Source organism: Mesocricetus auratus, unplaced genomic scaffold (assembly GCF_017639785.1).
Source record: "Mesocricetus auratus isolate SY011 unplaced genomic scaffold, BCM_Maur_2.0 Super-Scaffold_100004, whole genome shotgun sequence".
NCBI classification, from domain to species: Eukaryota; Metazoa; Chordata; class Mammalia; order Rodentia; family Cricetidae; genus Mesocricetus; species Mesocricetus auratus.
The window spans coordinates 95,385,732-95,403,491 of NW_024429189.1; the positions used below are offsets into that span (position 1 = coordinate 95,385,732).

The following is a 17,760-nucleotide window of genomic DNA, read 5'->3' on the forward strand; positions in this document are numbered from 1 at the left end:
AATATCCTTGGCTATACTGGGACTCCAGGCTGTTCTCAAACTCACAGAGATCCACCTGCCTCTGCCTGCCAAGTGTAACACCATGCCCCACTAATAAAACACTTTTTAACAAGTTTTCTTGTTGATGGTACCCATAAGAGTTTGGAGAATTTGGGCCAGTGAGATGGCTCAATAGGCAAAACGGTGCTTGCCACCAAGCCTTACTCCCTGAATCCCGTAATCTGCATGGTGAAAAGGAAGAACTGACCCTAAGTCGTCCTCTGATCTCTGCACAAGGGCAGTCAGTGGCACACGCGTGCACACACACGCACACATACTAATCCAAAACACTGTTAAAGCATTTGAAGAGATCTAGACTGTTAAGAGAAGCTTTTTCTTTGCTAGCCGCTTTGGTTTATCACCCGCCAGCCGCCTGGGCTCTGCCGCATTGTAGCCCCCAAATAAACACACAGGATGCTATATTAATTATGAAGCTGTTGGCCTTGCTTGTCTCTTACTGGCTAGCTCTGCTTTAAGTAATTACCCCATAATTGTTAATCTAAGTATGTCTCTTACCGGAGAATAGTTCTGGGCTCCTACCCCCATGGCGGTTACATGTTGACTCTCGAGTTTCTCCTTCCCAGAATCCTCCTGGACTCCTAGTCCCTCCTATCTTGGTTCCCTATAGGCTCAACAGTACTTTATTGACAAATAACAGGCAAATAACAGGACTTCCCCAACACTAGACAATATGAGTCTGGGGTGGAGAACAATGGCTGCCCTTGCACAGGACCCGAGCTCAGTTCCTGCATCCACATGGTGGCTTACAGCCATGGCTAACCATGGCTGCAAGGGATCCAAAGTTCTTTGCAGGCACCAGACACACAGTGGTGTGCGTATATACATGCAGGCAAAACACTCAAATACATGAACTGAAAATGAAGAGTTAGAACAACTTTTCATGGAAGTCCTGGTTAGGGATCAAGAAAGGCTCATTTAAACAACAAAACCATAAATAGAAAGGAAGGTGCATATCTGCTGTTTCCTATAAATTTTATATTAATTATCTAAACTATTATACGTTGGGTCTTATATTTTTAATGATATGTTATAAAAAGTATACAATGGATAGTTAATCAAATCCTACCCAGATGACTGTTCTCCGTGTGGCCTGGGTCAGGGCTGCTGTAGCAGTGTAGGGGGTGAGCAAGCCAGGACGTCTGGTTTTCCTTGAGATGTAAACAAGCACAGCAGAGATGTTCGCCCCGTCCAGCTACACAGCCATGGCCCTAGTGTTGCTGCAAAGTGATGTGATGTAGCAGATGAAGCGGGACTACTGCAGTGACAAATTACTTCCTTCCAGCAAGAAGTCAGATCATGACCGGTGGTGGTGGCAAACGCCTTTAATCCCAGCACTCAGGAGGCAGAGGCAGGCAGATCTCTGTGAGTTCGAGGCCAGCCTGGTCTACAAAACTAGTTCCAGGACAGCCAGGACTGTTACACAGAGAAACTATGTCTTGAAAAACAAACAAACAAACAAATAAGTCAGCCCATGTACTGAAAAGGAGACACTATTTTAGCTCTCAGTTCTAATAGCTTCCTATTGTTCAAGGAGGTTGTGGCCCTGATCAAAAACCTCTCACAGTTTAAGTAAAGTTTTAGCTATAATCTTGTAATCTTATGTAAGATTTTATCTGCAGTTGGCTTTGAGGCACCCCTCCCACCCCCAAGTTACCTTTCTGAGCAATTAAATGAGTTTTATAGACTCAAAGGTGGTTACAGCAACGGTTACATGTCTGGGGCTGGTGAGAGGGAGCAGCATTAAGAACGCTGGCTGCTCTCAAAGAAAACCAGAGTTGGATTCCCAGAACCACACACTGGCTCACAACTGTCTGTAACTCCAGTTCTAGAGGATCTGACACCCTCTTCTGGCCTCCACGGGAAATGCACACATCTGACACATAAACAAGAAGGCTGAACACTTATACACATAAAATAAATTAAATAATGCTGTTATGAACATAGTTGAATAGATGTCCTTATTGTATGAATGTACATCTTTTGGGTACATGCCTAAGAGTGGAATTGCCAGAACCTGGAAGCAACCTTGACGCCCCTCAACTGAAGAGTGGATAGAGAAAATGTGGTACATCTACACAATGGAGTACTATTCAGCCAGGGAAAAAAAATGGGATCTTGAAATTTTCAGGCAAATGGATGGCACTGGAAGAAACCATCCTGAGTGAGGTAACCCAGTCACAAAAAGAGAAACATGGTATGTACTCACTCATATATGGATTTTAGACATGAATCAGGGGATTATCAGCCTACAATCCCACCACCAGAGAGTCTGGGAAATAGGGAGAGCCCTAAGAGAGATATGCATGGTAACCCAAAGAAGGGGAATGAGATGAGATCTCCTAAGGATATTGGGAGCATGGGGGAGAGGAGGGGAGAGGAATATGGGAGAAAGAGGAGAGAAGAAGAGGGGAGAGGAGGATATGGGGGAGCAGGAAGCTTGAGTCAGGGTAAGAATAGAGGAGAGCAGGATGAGAGATACCATAATAGAGGGAGCCATTATAGGTTTGAAGAGAGATCTGGCACTATGAGATCTTCACAGATCTACAAGAATGACACCAACTGGCATTAAGGCTACCTTAAATGCCCTCCTGATAATAAGATTGATGACTAACTTAATATGCCATCCTAGAACTCTCATCCAGTGACTGACAGAAGCAGAGGTAGACCTACCCACAGCTAAAAACCCAACTGAACTCCTGGAACTCAGTTGCAAAGAGTAGTGAGGAGCAAAGGAATCAAGATCTGGCTGGTGAAACCCACAGGGGCAGCTGACCTAAACAAGGGGGAATGCATGGACCCAAAAATGATGGCTGAGAGGCCTGCATGGGACTGATCCAGACCCCCCCTGAACCTGGGTTTCAAAGAGGAGGCCTCAACAATCTATGGGGTCTCAGATAGTAGATCAGTATTTATCCCTGGCACACAAATGGACTTTGGGAGCCCATTCCACATGGAGGGAGGCTCTCTCAGCCTGGACACATGGGGGAGGGTCTAGGCCCTGGTCGGGATGATATAACAGACTTTGAAAATCCCTCATGGAAGGCCTTACCCTCTCTGGGGAGCAGAGTGGGGATGGAGTGGGGCATTGGGAGGTTGGGGGGGGGGGAGAAGGGGAGGGAGAGGGAGCTGGGAGTAATGTGTGTAAAAAGTTAAATAAAAATTATTATTAATAATAAAATAAAATAAATTAAACACATCTTTAAAAATAAATTAAAGCTATATTTCTGTCAACTGAACAGATGTCATTTCAGTCACCTTAAAGCAAACAGGATTTGTTCTCTGGGCAGCTGGTAACAGGGTCATTCCTTGAGGGAGGCTGTAAGGCAAGGAGCCCTAATGAGAGACTTTCAAAAGATACAGCTTCAGCAAATGTAAATTCTGATAAAATCAGAAACACAACTCTATTTCTTTTGTTTTTCTAAATGGTCCAGACAAAGCCTGTTACTAATCCACCAGTTTCAAGTTATGTCTGAGTAAATTTCTTATTTCTCTGTAATTTTCTGAGCAATCTTGTTAATAACTCTTGTAGGCAATCAAGGTTAAAGCATGTTATTCTTCTTCTCCCTTCACCACCATGGCTCAGCACATGGCTGAGAACCTAGGGTGTGTGAGTTTCTCAGCCACAGCCTTGAATGCTAACCTTGACTGTCAGTGGCGGCCACTAGCTTTCCCAAACTTCCATACTGTCTTTCGCATTAACTATAGGGTCTTCCTGTTCTCTGTGTAGATTCTTAAGTGACTCTTCAAAGTGGCTGTTAAACAAGCCAGGTCATTGTCCTCTGCTAAACTCAGACGAGGGGGGGGGGGAGGACAAGAGGACAGGGAAATAAACACCAGAAACATTGTGATCCGAAGGATGAGGCTTGTCTGGCCTCTTAAAAGGGCTTTCTTTTCTTTTTTTTTTAAAAACTTGCTCTGGCTCTGTCTTCCCTTTCTTAGTGAGAAATGTAAGGGCCTTTGGGGAAAAAAATAAAGTGCTGGCTGTGTGGTCAGAAGAGATGGCTGTGTCAAGGCTATTCATGCCAGGGTTCCTTGGGCAAGTCACCAGTGTCTTCTGTTACAGCAACCTGCATAGGAAGGGGATGAGGCAGGGTCTTTGTCCTACACGGAACGTTTATATCAGCGGAGTAAAGACTCAGGGAGCATCCTAGAAGAGGGGGTGGAAAAAGTCCAAGAGCTGCGGGCTTGGGGCAGGGGTAGTGTGAAATGCTGCGGTCACCTACAGGAGCAAGTCAGTCAGCACGCCAGCGTGGACAGGGAGGAGCTCTGGAGACCCCACCCCTTGCTGAGGAGCTATGGGCGGGGGCGGGGGTGTCATTTTTCCTCAAGGGTGTGTCCACCAGTAGATGGCCCCACGCCAATGCACACACAGGCAGCACTAACTGGACTCAGTGGAGTTTTGCTGTTGTTTTTTCGGGTTTTTTTGTTTTGTTTTGTTCTTGTTTGAGAGGACAAAAGGGAAAGAAGGGGATGTGCTGGAGGGATGGGAGGGAGAGGGGAGGAGCTATGTATGATATAATACATTGTATACATACACGAAGTTGCTAAAGAGTAAATAAAAATAGTCTTTAAAAAGAAATAAATAACCAGGAGGTGATGGCGCACGCATTTAATTCCAGCAGTTGAGAAGCAGAGGCAGAGGCAGCCGGATCTCAGTGAGTTTGAGGCAAGCCTGGTCTACAAAGTGAATTCCAAGACAGCCAGAGCTGTTACACACATAAAGCCTGTCTTGAAAAAAAAAGCGATAATAAATAAATATTTTGCTTATTGTGCGCGTGTGCGAGAGAGACAGAGACAGACAGAGAGAGAGAGAGAGAGAGAGAGAGAGAGAGAGAGAGAGAGAGAGAGAGAGAGAGAGAGAGAGAGAATATCACTTCAGCCAGAGATGCATTATTGGGGAAGTACAAAATGAAGAATGATTTCACTCCTCACCTCAAGCAAATTGTTGGGTTCTGGGACCTGCAAGTTGCTTCCTAGGAACAAATCTGGTCCTGACTAGTTACTGACCATGTGACTCCTGGTGTCTGTCTCTTCCCCATGTTTGGAAGCTTTACCTAAAGGATGTAGGGACATGAAGTAGGTCAGAGCATAAGATCTCTCTCTCTCTCTCTCTCTCTCTCTCTCTCTCTCTCTCTCTCTCTCTCTCTCTCTCTCTAAGTCCACCAGACCAAAAAAGGTGTTCCCCCACAGGAAATGGCCAAAGCACCATCCCTCATCTTAGATACCAAGCTGTTTCTGGTCTTCCTCATTCACAAAGTCAAGATACTGTAATTTCTCCCCATCAGTGTCTTAAGCGAGCTGGGACTTGTGCTGACTCAGTGGAAAACCAGTCAGCCTTGCAGTAAACTTGCACAACAGCAGCTTCCACTTCTCTAAAGACTGTTCCTTACTGGAGGATAAATGGGAAATCAGTAAGTGTCTAATGCACATATCAGGACAGCACAATGCTCCTTCATTTAGATTTTATTTCCTCCATTTTCAAAAGAATTTCCACAAAGCTAATGTTCTGTTTAACATAAAGTTCGTCTAATTGCTTATTTCACCTGTTTAAATGCAATGATTGCTTCTAGAAGCTGTAACCCACTACTTTAGAACTCCTTTATGTACAGAATATCTTGTTAAAATGGGATTTGAGGGGCTAGAGGTGAAACTGTAGCCTGGGATACACGAAGGGATATTCCATTCACAACATTACATAAAATAAGCAAGGTGGCACACACCTACCATCAAAACACCTGGGAAGTAGAGGCAGAAGGATCAGGAATTTAAGACCATCCTTGGCCATATAAAACCCAGCCTGAGCTACATGACACCTGACATTGAAGAAGAACTTGGTGATTACTTATTATGGAAATGTTATTAAAATAAAATCTGTACAAAATGCAAAAAATTAAAATTAAAAAAGAGAGCACGGAGAGATCATGTGCATTCTACATGTGGATATTTAAAAGAGAAATATAGTGATTACCTTAGAGTTGGAGAGATGGCTCAGCAGTTGAGAGCACTGGCTGCTCTTCCAGAGGTCCCGAGTTCAATTCCCAGCAACCAAATGGTGGCTTATTATCATCCACAATAGGATCTAATGCCCTCTTCTGGCATGCGGGTATACATTCAGAGCACTTGTAACATAAAATATAAATAAATTTTTAAAAAGAATTTTCTTAAATAAATTTAAGAATCTTCTTAATTGTAATAATTAACCCTTACTACTCCTTAAAGATGTGATAATTGTTCAGTTGTTTTGTTCAGAGAACACAATTGTAAGTCTGTCCAAGGAAGCGTCATGGGCCATACATGGTGAACTCATGTAGTCACAAATACAGAGGAGGAACCAGCTCTAAGACTGGGGTAAACAATGATGATCTAGGCGTGCGTGCTGTCTAGTCGCCAGGGAAGGTAAAGGACGACTTCAGAAGCAGTTCTTCAGAGTGCCCCAGAAACCTCTGCTTTGCGTGGTCTGCTGGGGTAAACAATGATGATCTAGGCGTGCGTGCTGTCTAGTCGCCAGGTAAAGGACGACTTCAGAAGCAGTTCTTCAGAGTGCCCCAGAAACCTCTGCTTTGCGTGGTCTGCTGCATCCACCAGGGGTCACGCGAAGGGGTCTGCTCAACTTGTAAGTGCTGTTTAAAGACTAAGAAACCTTTGAACTAGAAACAGATTAACTTCCCCAAGTCAAGCTCTAAGGTCCTGTCCTGTGTGGTTTAGAAGGAAAGGATCTTCAGTTGAGGTCTGAAAACTGCAACAGCTTCACGCCACCCGCAGTCTAAGAGCTTGGAGGCAGGCAGGCTGCCACCCACCACCAAATTTGCTGATGGCTTTTTTTAAAGGATTACTTTGTCCTTCCTGGGCCCAAATGTGTGTGTCTTCAGTTCTTTATCATTCTGTACTTCAAATGGTGTCTCTAATAAGCGTCCTTTAAATGGCCAGTTTTCTCTTCTGCCAGTTCCTATTTGCCGTTAGGCTGTTCCAATGAGTGTGTGTGTGTGTGTGTGTGTGTGTGTGTGTGTGTGTGTGTGTGTGTGTGTGTGTGTATGCACATGTATGTGAAGGTGGCCAGAGGTTGACGCTAAGTGTCTTTCTTAATCACTCTCCATCTTAGTTTTTGAGACAGGATCTCTTGTTGAATCTGGAGCTCGCCAATTGATTAAGACTGTGGACTGTGGACTTTCTGGCTGGTGAGTGCAAAGGACTTGCCAGTCTCTGCCACCCCAGCACTGGGATTCTGGGCACACCACAGGCATGGCTTTTTATACAGCTGCCATGGGTCCAAAGTGAGGTCTTCATGCTCGCACAGCAAGCGCTCTATTGATGAGCAGTCTTCATGGCCCCTCTGATTACAGTACTTCTCCTCTGGAGCTTCTGTCTTTGTGCGTATTTGTTGACTGAAACTTCTGTCACCAGTTCCTGTCTTCCAACCTGGATAAGGGACACAGAGGACACTAGGTGCCACATGGCTGATGGCTTACTTCTTTCACTTCTTTTCTGAAAGTTCAGATTTTTTTAATGACTTCTATTTCATTGTTAACATCATTCATTAAAAATGTAGATGGTACATGCCTATTATCCCCGCATTGGAAAGGCAGAGACAAGATTGCTTCAGGTTCAAAGCCAGCCTACTCTACATCAAAATTTTAGGTCAAACAGGGCTTCCTCCTAGTGAGATCCTGTTGCAAACACTAATAAAAAACCAAATAAACAAATAATTTAAATTAAAGTCTAAAAACCATTTTATTTATTTTTCTGAACATAAATAAAGTATTTATCTGATACTTAACAACCTTTAGGCCTCTGCAGGGACAGTGTCTACTGACTTCCTTTTCCTCATGTATAGGATAATATCAGTTACTTGTGGGTTTTGTTTTGTTGGGGGGAATTAAGACAGGGTTTCTCTGTGTAACCCTGGCTGTCCTGGAACTCGCTTTTGTAGACCAGCCTGGTCTCAAAATCACAGAGATCTGCCTGCCTCTGCCTCTGCCTCTGCCTCCCCAGTGCTGGGATTAAAGGTGTGCACCACCACAGCCCAGCTGTGCTTTGTAATTTTTAACTGAATATTTCTCATCATATTATTACAGAAATTTTGGGTTCTGGTGTGTCCCTCTCTCAGAAGTGGGAATTATTGCTGCTTGTTTAATGACTTTCTTGGTTAATTCTTGTTTGTTTGTTGTTTTCTTCAGTGTGGGGCTGATATCTCTGCTCAAAAATTATATTCATCTTTAATGTTTTATTAACATTTTTTATTGGGTCTTTGGGAATCTCACGTCTTGCCCCGGATCCTGCTCACTTCCCAGTCCTTCCATGTCTGCCTTCCACCCTCGTAACCTCCCCACTTGAAGTAGAAAAACACCTTCCTCCTCTGGCTTTCCTGTCTCCCCATCACATACTCACTTGTAGTGGCCGTGGGAGCTGTGTTGTGTCACACAGTAAAGCATATCCTTTGCTCAAACAGGTTTACTTGCAAATGTTCATTGCAATGAGTCATTGGTCTAGTCCAAGGCCTCTGCATCAATACTGGACGCTCACCAAACTCCTCTCGGCAATCTTTTTTTTTTTAAGATTTATTTATTTATTATGAATACAACATCCTGCCTCCATTATGTCTGCACATACCAGAAGAGGGCGCCAGACTCATTACAGATGGTTGTGAGCCACCATGTGGTTGCTGGGAATTGAACTCAGGACCTCTGGAAGAGCAGTCAGTGCTCTTAACCTCTGAGCCATCTCTCCAACCCTCCTCGCGGCAATCTTGTTGCGTACCTGCGGTTATGGTTCCACAGGACCCAGCCCTTCCTGGGCTCCAGAAGGTCATAGATGGGGTAGATGTTTGGGTATGCCAACTCAAAACCCTGAATGTGGGCCTGGGTGGTAGTTGAGTTGATACTTCGGGGCCACTGGGACAGTAACCCTCAGGCGAGAGTCTGGGGCCAGTTGGGTATGCTGAGCTAGTGATGTCAGGGGTAAGAGATGGGGAAGAACAGTTCTCCTTGGGCCAGCCAGGGTTAGGACCAGCTCTCCCATGACCACGTCACTGGGTCCATTTCTCCGGGTAGGGGAAGATGGCAGCTTTCCCACCGGGTCTTCCAGTAAAGGGCAGAACCAGCTCTTCCATGGGCCCCAGTGGATACAAAGGCCACGGACCTCAAAACAGACCCTACTGTGGTAGGACCACAGACCCAGATGGCCCTCCGCTGCAGCTCTGGCTGGGATGTCACAATGATTCGAGGTAGCAGCGCAGGCAACCCAGACTAGTATGACTCCAGTGGCAGCATGGCCCTCGGGCATCAACATAACCTCAGATGGTAGCCCAGACCACGGGCATCCATATAGCCTTCTGCGGTAACACCGGCCACGGACATCAGCTCAGGCCCCAGCTGAGGTAGCACAGACCTTTGGAGGCAGCACAGACCTGGACGTCACACGGCTCCAGGTAGCAGCGTAGGTCACCGATATCACCCTGTTCTCATCACCAGTCACGCCGTCTTCTCTCCCATCTTCCTTCTCTCCCGTTTCTCCACCACACACTTGTTCATCATAGTGGCAGATGCCCACCCTGGCCTCAGGGTGCCAGGTGGGCCTGTGGACGTCTTCCGATGGCCTGGGGTGGAGGGTTGTGGTGGGGCACCAGGCAGGCCTCTCACACTTACTTTTAGACCTGGCCTTCTACAAGGCAGCACTGGGTCAGCACAGCTTAGCACCGAGATAAAGACTGGTTACAAGATGTACTTAAGGCCTTGAGCCGAAGAGAGTTCCACATTTTGCTGATGGATCCGTTTGTGGCTTACTGAATGCATTTTCCAAGTCCAGAAAGTTTACAAGTTTCCTTTTTTTTTTAAGTCAATTGATGCCTATTTCATTATATGTGAACAGATTAAAATATTCCATCAAAAATATAGAAATTGAGCATTGGTGGTGCATGCCTTTAATCCCAGGACTGGGGAGGCAGAGGCAGACAGATCTCTGAGTTTGAAGCCAGCCTGTTCTACAAAGCTACACAGAGAAACCCTGTCTCAAAAAAAATCTATATCTGTATCTATATCTATATCTAGAATTTGGATTGGGGATATAGCTCAGTTGGCAGAGTATTGTGGAATAGTTGTTTAGTCAGGCAAAGATGTGTTACATTTGTTTATGCTTCAGAATATTACTTTAACTGGGTAAAGGTGTGTTACTTTTATTTATGCTGCATTTGTTTAATTATGTAGAGATTTGCATTTGTTTCACCTTGCCTGCCTGAGGCACCTGATTAGTCTAATAGAAGCTCAACAGCCAATAGCGAGGCAGCAGAAAGAAAGGGCGGGGCTGGCAGGCAGAGAGAATAAATAGGAGAAGAGATCTAGAAAGCTCAACAGCCAATAGCGAGGCAGCAGAAAGAAAGGGTGGGGCTGGCAGGCAGAGAGAATAAATAGGAGGAGAGATCTAGAAAGCTCAACAGCCAACAGCGAGGCAGCAGAAAGAATGGGCGGGGCTGGCAGGCAGAGAGAATAAATAGGAGGAGAGATCTAGGCTCTAAAGAGAAAAGGAGAGAATGAGGGACAAGCCTGAGGCAAGAAGCCAGGCAGCCATCAGCCAGTCAGCCAGAGACAGCAAGAAGGTAAGAAAAGGTGGAAAGCCCTCTGGCAAAAGGTAGCTAAGAGAAACAGATTCAGTTGAAAGAGCTAACCTAAATGAGCCCAAATTAGGCCAAGCATTCGAAACTAACAATACATCTCTGTGTTATGATTTGGGAGCTGGTTGGCAGCCCCAAAGAAAAAGCCTGGTACAGTAGAGTGACTGCATACATAAAGCCCTGAGTTCACATCCCAGGATCAAGTAAACCAGGTGTGGTGGTATATGCCTATGACCCCTGCAGCGGATGTGGAAACAAGAGGATCAAGGTTCAAGAACAGCCTTAGCTACTTAGTAAATTTGCTGTCAAAACAAACCAAAAAGCAAAAACAAAAACAAAACAAAACCACACTCACACACACACAAAATAAATCCACAGACTGTCAAGTTAAATGAAAAAGGATATGAATCCTGAATACATAAAGAACTGTTACAACTCTGCAATAAGAGAACAAATAACCCAAGCCAAAGACTTGAATTCACATTTCTACCAAGCTGTGCAAACAGCCAATAAGCACCTGAAAAGAGCTCAGTAACATAGGTCATTCCGAAAAACTCAAGTCAACACCACAGTGATCGACCTCTTCCCACCTGCCTGAACCCATGTAATCTAAAATCAGGTACCAGCAGTATTAGGAGCTGAGTGTGGTAGTGCATCCTGTAATCCCAGCACCTCTGGACACAGAGGCAGGAGGATCGTGAACTGGAAGCTAGTCTGGGTTACACACTGAGGCCCCATCTCAAAACAGCTTCCATTCTGAATGACTGTTCTCACTGCCCAGAAGTTCATTGACTTGTATAGTCTTTGAGTCTCGTTCATTTTGGCATATGGTATGTGAGTGTGTGTGTGTAAACTTTTTAACCATAAAGTTCAAAATAAAATAAATCGATTAAAAGCTACTTGTAATCAAATGTTCATAGCATCAGCATTCATAAAAGCCAAAGATAGAAAGAAAATAAATGAACAGATGCATGGATATACATGAGCTATGTCAGTCCAACAGACTACAAAAGGAAGTCGGTACAACTGTCTTTAAAAGGAAGGGAATTTGACGAAAGCCACAATGTGGATGAACCTTGAAGATACTATGCTAAGTAAAAGAAGCCCTCCCTTCCTCAAAGGATAAATATTGTATAATTCTGTGTATCTGAGGTCCTTTAGTGTGAGAGTAAAGTAAACTGGAGAGGATGGAGTTAACTCCATCCTCAGAAAAAGCCACCTTGAGAAACTCTCTGCATGGAACAAGGCTGATTCAGCTCCAGCCAAGGAACCATAAACAGTTCCAAGGAGCACCCAAACTGTGCCCACCCCAGTTAAAGTGACTACATCTGAGTGGTCAGGCAATGACTAATTTTGGTAAATAGCATCTTGCCACAACTGTTCTTGTGGGCAACCATTAGTAACTATTTTGAAATTCCCCTAGCCCCCACTTCAATGAATCCAAAGGTCACCTACTCTTAGCCAATCCTGAACAGCCAAGGCATGTACCACCCTGCTTGTGATTTTTCCTTTATAATCCCCTTGCAATCAAGGCCAGGGACCCTTTTCCTGCAGCTGCTGTGCCAGTTTGCCTGGCAGGGTCCCTGTTGAGGCTTGTAGCTTAACAATAAACCTTGTGTGCTTGCATTGGTGAGTTGGCTCCTTGACGGTTTTCTTGGGGTCTCATGACCTGGGCATAACACTAGAGTAATCAGACTCAGAGAGTCAGTGTTTGATGGGTACAGAATTTCATTTGGGGAAAAGGAGAAAGTTCTGGAGATGAATGATGGTGGTGGCAGTTTCATGAAAGTGTGAATGCCTCTGATTGAACAATGTCCTTGAAACAACTAAACGGTATCTTTTATCTTGAGTGTATTTTGCCACAATAAAAAGTATGGACTTAGCCTGGCATTGGTGATGCTCGCCTTTAATCCCAGCACTTGGGAGGCTGAGGCAAGCAGATCTCTGTGAATTCGAGACCACCTGGTCTACAAGAGCTAGTTCCAGGACAGACTCCGAGCCACAGAGAAACCCTGTCTCAAAAAACAACAACAACAACAAAAAAAAAGATATGGACTTTATCTCAGTCTATAAAAATAAATTAATTAAATCATAGTGTTGTGCCCAAATTCTGAAACCACAAAATCACCAAGTGACCCATTTCGATACAAAAGCAGAGAGTCTTTTATTGTAGTTGTTTAATGAGCTAACCACATTAGCTCGGGCCTTTCACCCATTCACTATGGCAGATGGATGGAGAAAGACCCTGAGAATCCACAAGATGAGGATCTTATAGGACAGCATAAGGGGCGTGTCTAGGGCTATGCAACAGTCTCAGGATTGGTGCGCTTCCAGGTTTGGCTGACCTGTCCTGTGTTGATTGGTCAACTGGTTGTTATAGCCCATAGGCCCTCCCAGGGCAGTTGCTATGCTCTGCATGTCACTGTTGTGCACTTGTCTGTAAAGCACACCCAGAGCTGTAAAGCACAGCCCTGCCAGCTAACTTCTGATTGGTTCCTTGCCACGAGGGTATCTGACCTCCTAGTGAGTAGGACAGGAGGGGCAAGGTCAGCAAATACATGTTAGCTAAAACAGAGCTGGTCCCTTCAATAGTAATAGCATAAAGAAAAAAAAAACGACCCGTGTGATTATCTCAGTAGACGTGCCTCCAGAGTGCTGGGATTAAAGGCGTGCGCCACCAACGCCCGGCGGCCCTTTCTTTTTTAAAAAAATGTATTTGTTTTGAAGCAAATCCCTAACACCACATGGATTCATCTTTGAGAGTTTCAGGGTGAGTTTTTTCAGGGGTCCTTTTGGCTGTCTTCCTTTTCTTTCCATCAGTTTGTCTAAGCTGACTTCCTGTTTTCTTTCTTTGCTTTCTTCAGTGTTTGGAAAAGCTATTTTGCCTTGCTCACAGGACTTAAATTGCCCTCCCAGGGATGGCCATACTACAAGTATGAATAGAGGTAAATACCCCTGCTCCATGACCCTTCAAGGGATTATGCTTTAATACAGCCATCATAAGTAGAAAGCATCCCGAGTCAAACATGCACATCTGTAACCACTAGTTGGGCAGTGTGGTACATGTCTATCATCTCACAAGAGTATAAAACTATGGCCCACTATTTATCAGTTAGAAGAAACAAAGAGCAAGATGTGGTGGCGCACACCTTTAATCCCAGCACTTGAGAGGCAGAGGAAGGTGGGTCTCTGTGAGTTCGAGGCCAGCCTGGTCTACAGAGTGAGTTCCAGGAGAGTTAAAGTTACAAAAAGTAAGGAAGAAAGGAATGAAGGAAGGAAGGGGGGGAGAGAGGGAGAGAGGGAGGGAGGCAGGCAGGCAGGCAAGCATTAGCAGTCCACAACTTCTCAAGAAGGGGCAGCACATCATGGGTATCTCCTCTATCCACTGAAGGGTTCAATCTGAGAAGACTAGTTGGGAAAAAAAGAGGTTTAGAGGGAAAGGAAAGGAGACAACAGAGCGTGATGGGGGTAATTATATTCACAATACATTGTATATATGTATTCAATGTCAATTTTTACATTTTATTCTATGCCAATAAATAAAATTATTTCCTCTATAAAGCAGAGAAAGAGAAAGGGGGTGGGAAGCAGCTGGGTATGATGGTATAATCCTGTGGTTCTAGCACTAGGAAGTAGAGGCAGGGGATCCTGAGTTTAAGGACTGGGGTATATGGTGAGACCTTGTCTCAATAAAGAAGAAAGAGGCATTTAATATATCTGGCCTACAAGCAGCCAAGCTTAGCAGCTTAGCACACTACAGGGCTTCTTCCATTTTGTTAGTTCACTTCGGACAGCCCAGGACCACCAAAGAGCACACCACACATCTCCAGGCATGGACAGATCAAAATTGAAAACCCAGTGTATGCGGCTTCTGTAATATCCTAAAGTTGAAAAACTCTGAGTCTATCCTAAGCCGGAACCATCTACAGGCGCAATCCAGCTTCCTGGTGAGGTGACTCGGGGACATTGCTCAGGGACACGTTTCCAACGTCTCCGAGATTACATGCCATTTGCCACCGTGGTAGCTGACTGGATAATTATCTTGCTTTTATTGTTCACATTCCATTCCTGTCACATTTGCTCACTGTCTGCATTGACTTGTTAAGATTGACAAAACAAAGCAGCAGAAGGCTGGGCGGCTCAGACAACAGCAATGATCTCTCCATGGCTGTGGAGGCTGAAAGTCCAGGATAAAGTTGCTGACACAGCTAGATTCTTCTGACTGCCCCTGTCTGGGGCTGACCCTGTCTTGGGCTTGTCACTGTTCCTTAGGTGTACAGTGTCCTCCCCAGGCTCTGAATGTGTCCTGAGTTCCTTCTGCAACCTCGTTTTACTTTAATTACCTCTTTCTTCAAATACTCACATTTGATGAACTAGAGATTAGAAGTGTAATAAATGAATTTCAGGACATAATATCTGCCCCATAAGGCTAACCTATTGGCATATACGTTCCTTTCCTAATGAACATGGAGTCTTTGCCCCAGAAATTACTACTAGAAACATCTAAATCAAAGAAATCTCTAAAATATAAGGATTTTTAAAAAGTTACTTATAGACTTTTAAAATTATTTAGACCTATCTATTTTATTTACATGTTTCTATATTTTGCCTGTGTGTATGAGTGTGGACCTCGTGGGTGCCTGGTGCCCAGGAAGGTCAGAAGAAGACAGCAGACCCCCTGGAACTGGAGCTGACAAAGACTGTGAGCAGCCATGCCAGTGCTGGGACTAGAACCCTGGTCCTCTGCAAGAGCAGCCAGAGCTCTCACCTCTGAGTCATGTCTCCAGACACTTGAGGATGTGACCAGTTTCTCCTGTTCTATCAGCTCTGTCTGTAGTGCTGGGGCTCCAACCAGGGCAGGGTACACTGAGCAAATGCTACAGCACTGCCTGCTGATGGCTCTTTGCTGTGGGCTAGGTTTTATCAGTCTTATCCAGGTAGAATGCTTTGGATGCAGGAGGTAACAAATGCAGTCTGACTTACTTAAAGAATCAGTGTTACCACTACTCTTCCTTGGAAATGAAATTATCCTAGAATAAGAAACATCTAATTAACAAAAGTAATTACTCCATTAAGCATTTTATTTATTTTTGTGTCGAGTGAGGATCATGTAGAAGTCAAAGAACATGTCAGAGCCTGTTCTCTTCCTACACCATGTGGGTTCCAGGGATAGACTTCAGGTAGTCCCAGCCTGGCAGCAAGTACCTTAAGTCTCTGGACCGTCTGGATACTCCATTTGCTCATTAATAATGTAAAATAATCCCTGCCGAGTGTAGTACTCCAAATCAGTACCACTGTGTGATACTTGATAAGCAGTAAAACAAAGGTGTTCTGAAATGATTAGTAACTTAATGATCTCTATTAAAGGCACTTCTTGTAGAGTGGGATGTTGCTTTAGGTGGGGGGCTGCTGGGGGGACCAGAGTTCTAATAACTCTCTAGAAATACATTTCTCCCTATTTCGCTGTAAACGTAAATGTGCTCGAAAAATAATTAGTTAACTAAAAGTAAGTAAATTAGAAATATGGACAGCAACTCCTACTGAAGATAGCAACTGTTATCTAATCGGGGCTAGAAAGACCACAAGGGAAGATTACGTTTATATAAAACATTATCAATTTACTAGTGCCACCTACTGGTGAGATCTGACTATTGCTTTAGAAACGATTTTTTTTTCCCCTTTAGAGCTCATCTGGGTGGTTATTTAACGAACGGTCTGTTGTTTTGTTTTGCTTTTAGACAAGGTCTCATGTAGTTCACGCTGGTCTCAAGCTTGCTATGTAGCTTAGGTTGGTTTTGAATTTCCAAGAAGCTCCAAATGCTGTGATCTTCATTTCTGCCAACTCCTAAATAGAGAGCCCCATTATCCTCCAGACTAGGTCTTTCCTTTCTAGCCTCCTCTCCCTGCCCCTTTCCCCGCCTCCACCTACCCACACCCAAGCTTCCCCTTCAAACAGTTTATAGTTCCGCCCACCCGGCCCTTTAATCTGGTTGCAGTCCTGCCTTTCCCCAACTTCCCGGGAAGGCCACGTCTCCTTACCACGCCCCGCGTCCATAAACCCTCCCTAATTAGACTCTTGCCCCGCCTCCTTCCTGGCCTCACCGCCTCAGCCCCGCCTCCTTCCTGGGCCAGCGGGTCCTTCTTCCCACTCTCATCACTCCCCTCCTCGCTTCCTCGGTTTTCCCCAGGCCTGTCCATGAAACCACCTCCAGGTTCTGCCCTGATTCCCAGACTCTCACCGCTCCTCCTCGCCTGTGCCCAAGACGCCCTCTGCCCTCCTGCTCAAGCTTGATTTCCCCGCCCGCAGCGGGCCCGCCCCCTTAGGGGCGGAACCGCGCCAGGTGCGGCCCCGGGGCGTGGCCGGTTCCGGGAGCGCAGGTGCGGCTTCCGCGTCAAGATGGCTGCCGCCTGTCGCTCTTCAGCTTGGCTCCCTCCCGGCCTCCTATGCCGCCTGCCTGCCCCGGCCCAGCTGCTGCGCGTGGCCCTGTGCCTCCTGTGCTGGGCCCCGGCGACTGTCGACGCTGTCCCTGAGCTCGGGCTTTGGACGAGGACCGTCAATGACGTAAGTATGCTGGGGACTGAGGCGTGGCGCTTCTCAGTTTCTCAGGGCCCCCGGCAGGGTCGCTCCGCCCGCGCACCGGTCTGGCCTTGGGCTTGTTCGTAGAGCTCTGTCGGGCCAGCAGTGGGTCCAATGACAGGCTTGCTGAGCCTTTTGTCTGGACTGGGCTCTAGGAAAGGAGCGTCCCCTCCTCTGCCGGACGTGGGCTCCAGGGAAGAGCGATCCCAGTTGTCCGTAGGCAGGCTCCCCCTTGCAGACGCTCTTGCTGTTCGCGAGGCTCCCCGCACCCTTCTTCCTGGACTCTCACTGTGCTCTGACACGGTGTGTCTAGATCATGCCTTTATTTGTTCAGATCAGAGCCCTCAGTCTCTGCAGTCTCTGCATTCCCAGCGGCATCGTTGGGACTGTTCTTTCGGCTAGATTACTGCTTAAGGCCCCAGAGAGGTTTGTCTAGCCCGTCTGTTAGAGTGTACATTTAATATGCTCTATGGTCATGCATACAGTCGCCTCGCCTCTATTTTGTTTACTTGGGCTCCTA

At 45.6% G+C, this 17,760-nt stretch overlaps 1 protein-coding gene and 1 long non-coding RNA gene across 3 annotated transcripts in view; one reads left to right on the forward strand and one right to left on the reverse strand.

Annotated features, from left to right (window-relative positions):
- Nucleotides 1–15,726: 15,726 nt before the first annotated feature.
- On the reverse strand, nt 15,727–16,988 carry LOC121140512. The gene is made up of 2 exons (XR_005877392.1): nt 16,903–16,988; nt 15,727–16,508 (listed from the first exon to the last, which is right to left on the reverse strand). It is a non-coding gene; the product is annotated as an uncharacterized LOC121140512 (long non-coding RNA).
- A 38-nt stretch (nt 16,989–17,026) lies between these two features.
- Nucleotides 17,027–17,760, forward strand: part of Tmem87b (transmembrane protein 87B) — a 41,297-nt gene continuing 40,563 nt past the window's right edge. For both annotated transcript variants that reach the window (XM_005068602.4, XM_013112347.3), the window contains exon 1: nt 17,027–17,225. In XM_005068602.4, the coding sequence (XP_005068659.1) occupies nt 17,061–17,225 (165 nt within the window). In that variant the 5' untranslated portion in view covers nt 17,027–17,060. The remainder of the gene's footprint in view (nt 17,226–17,760) is intronic.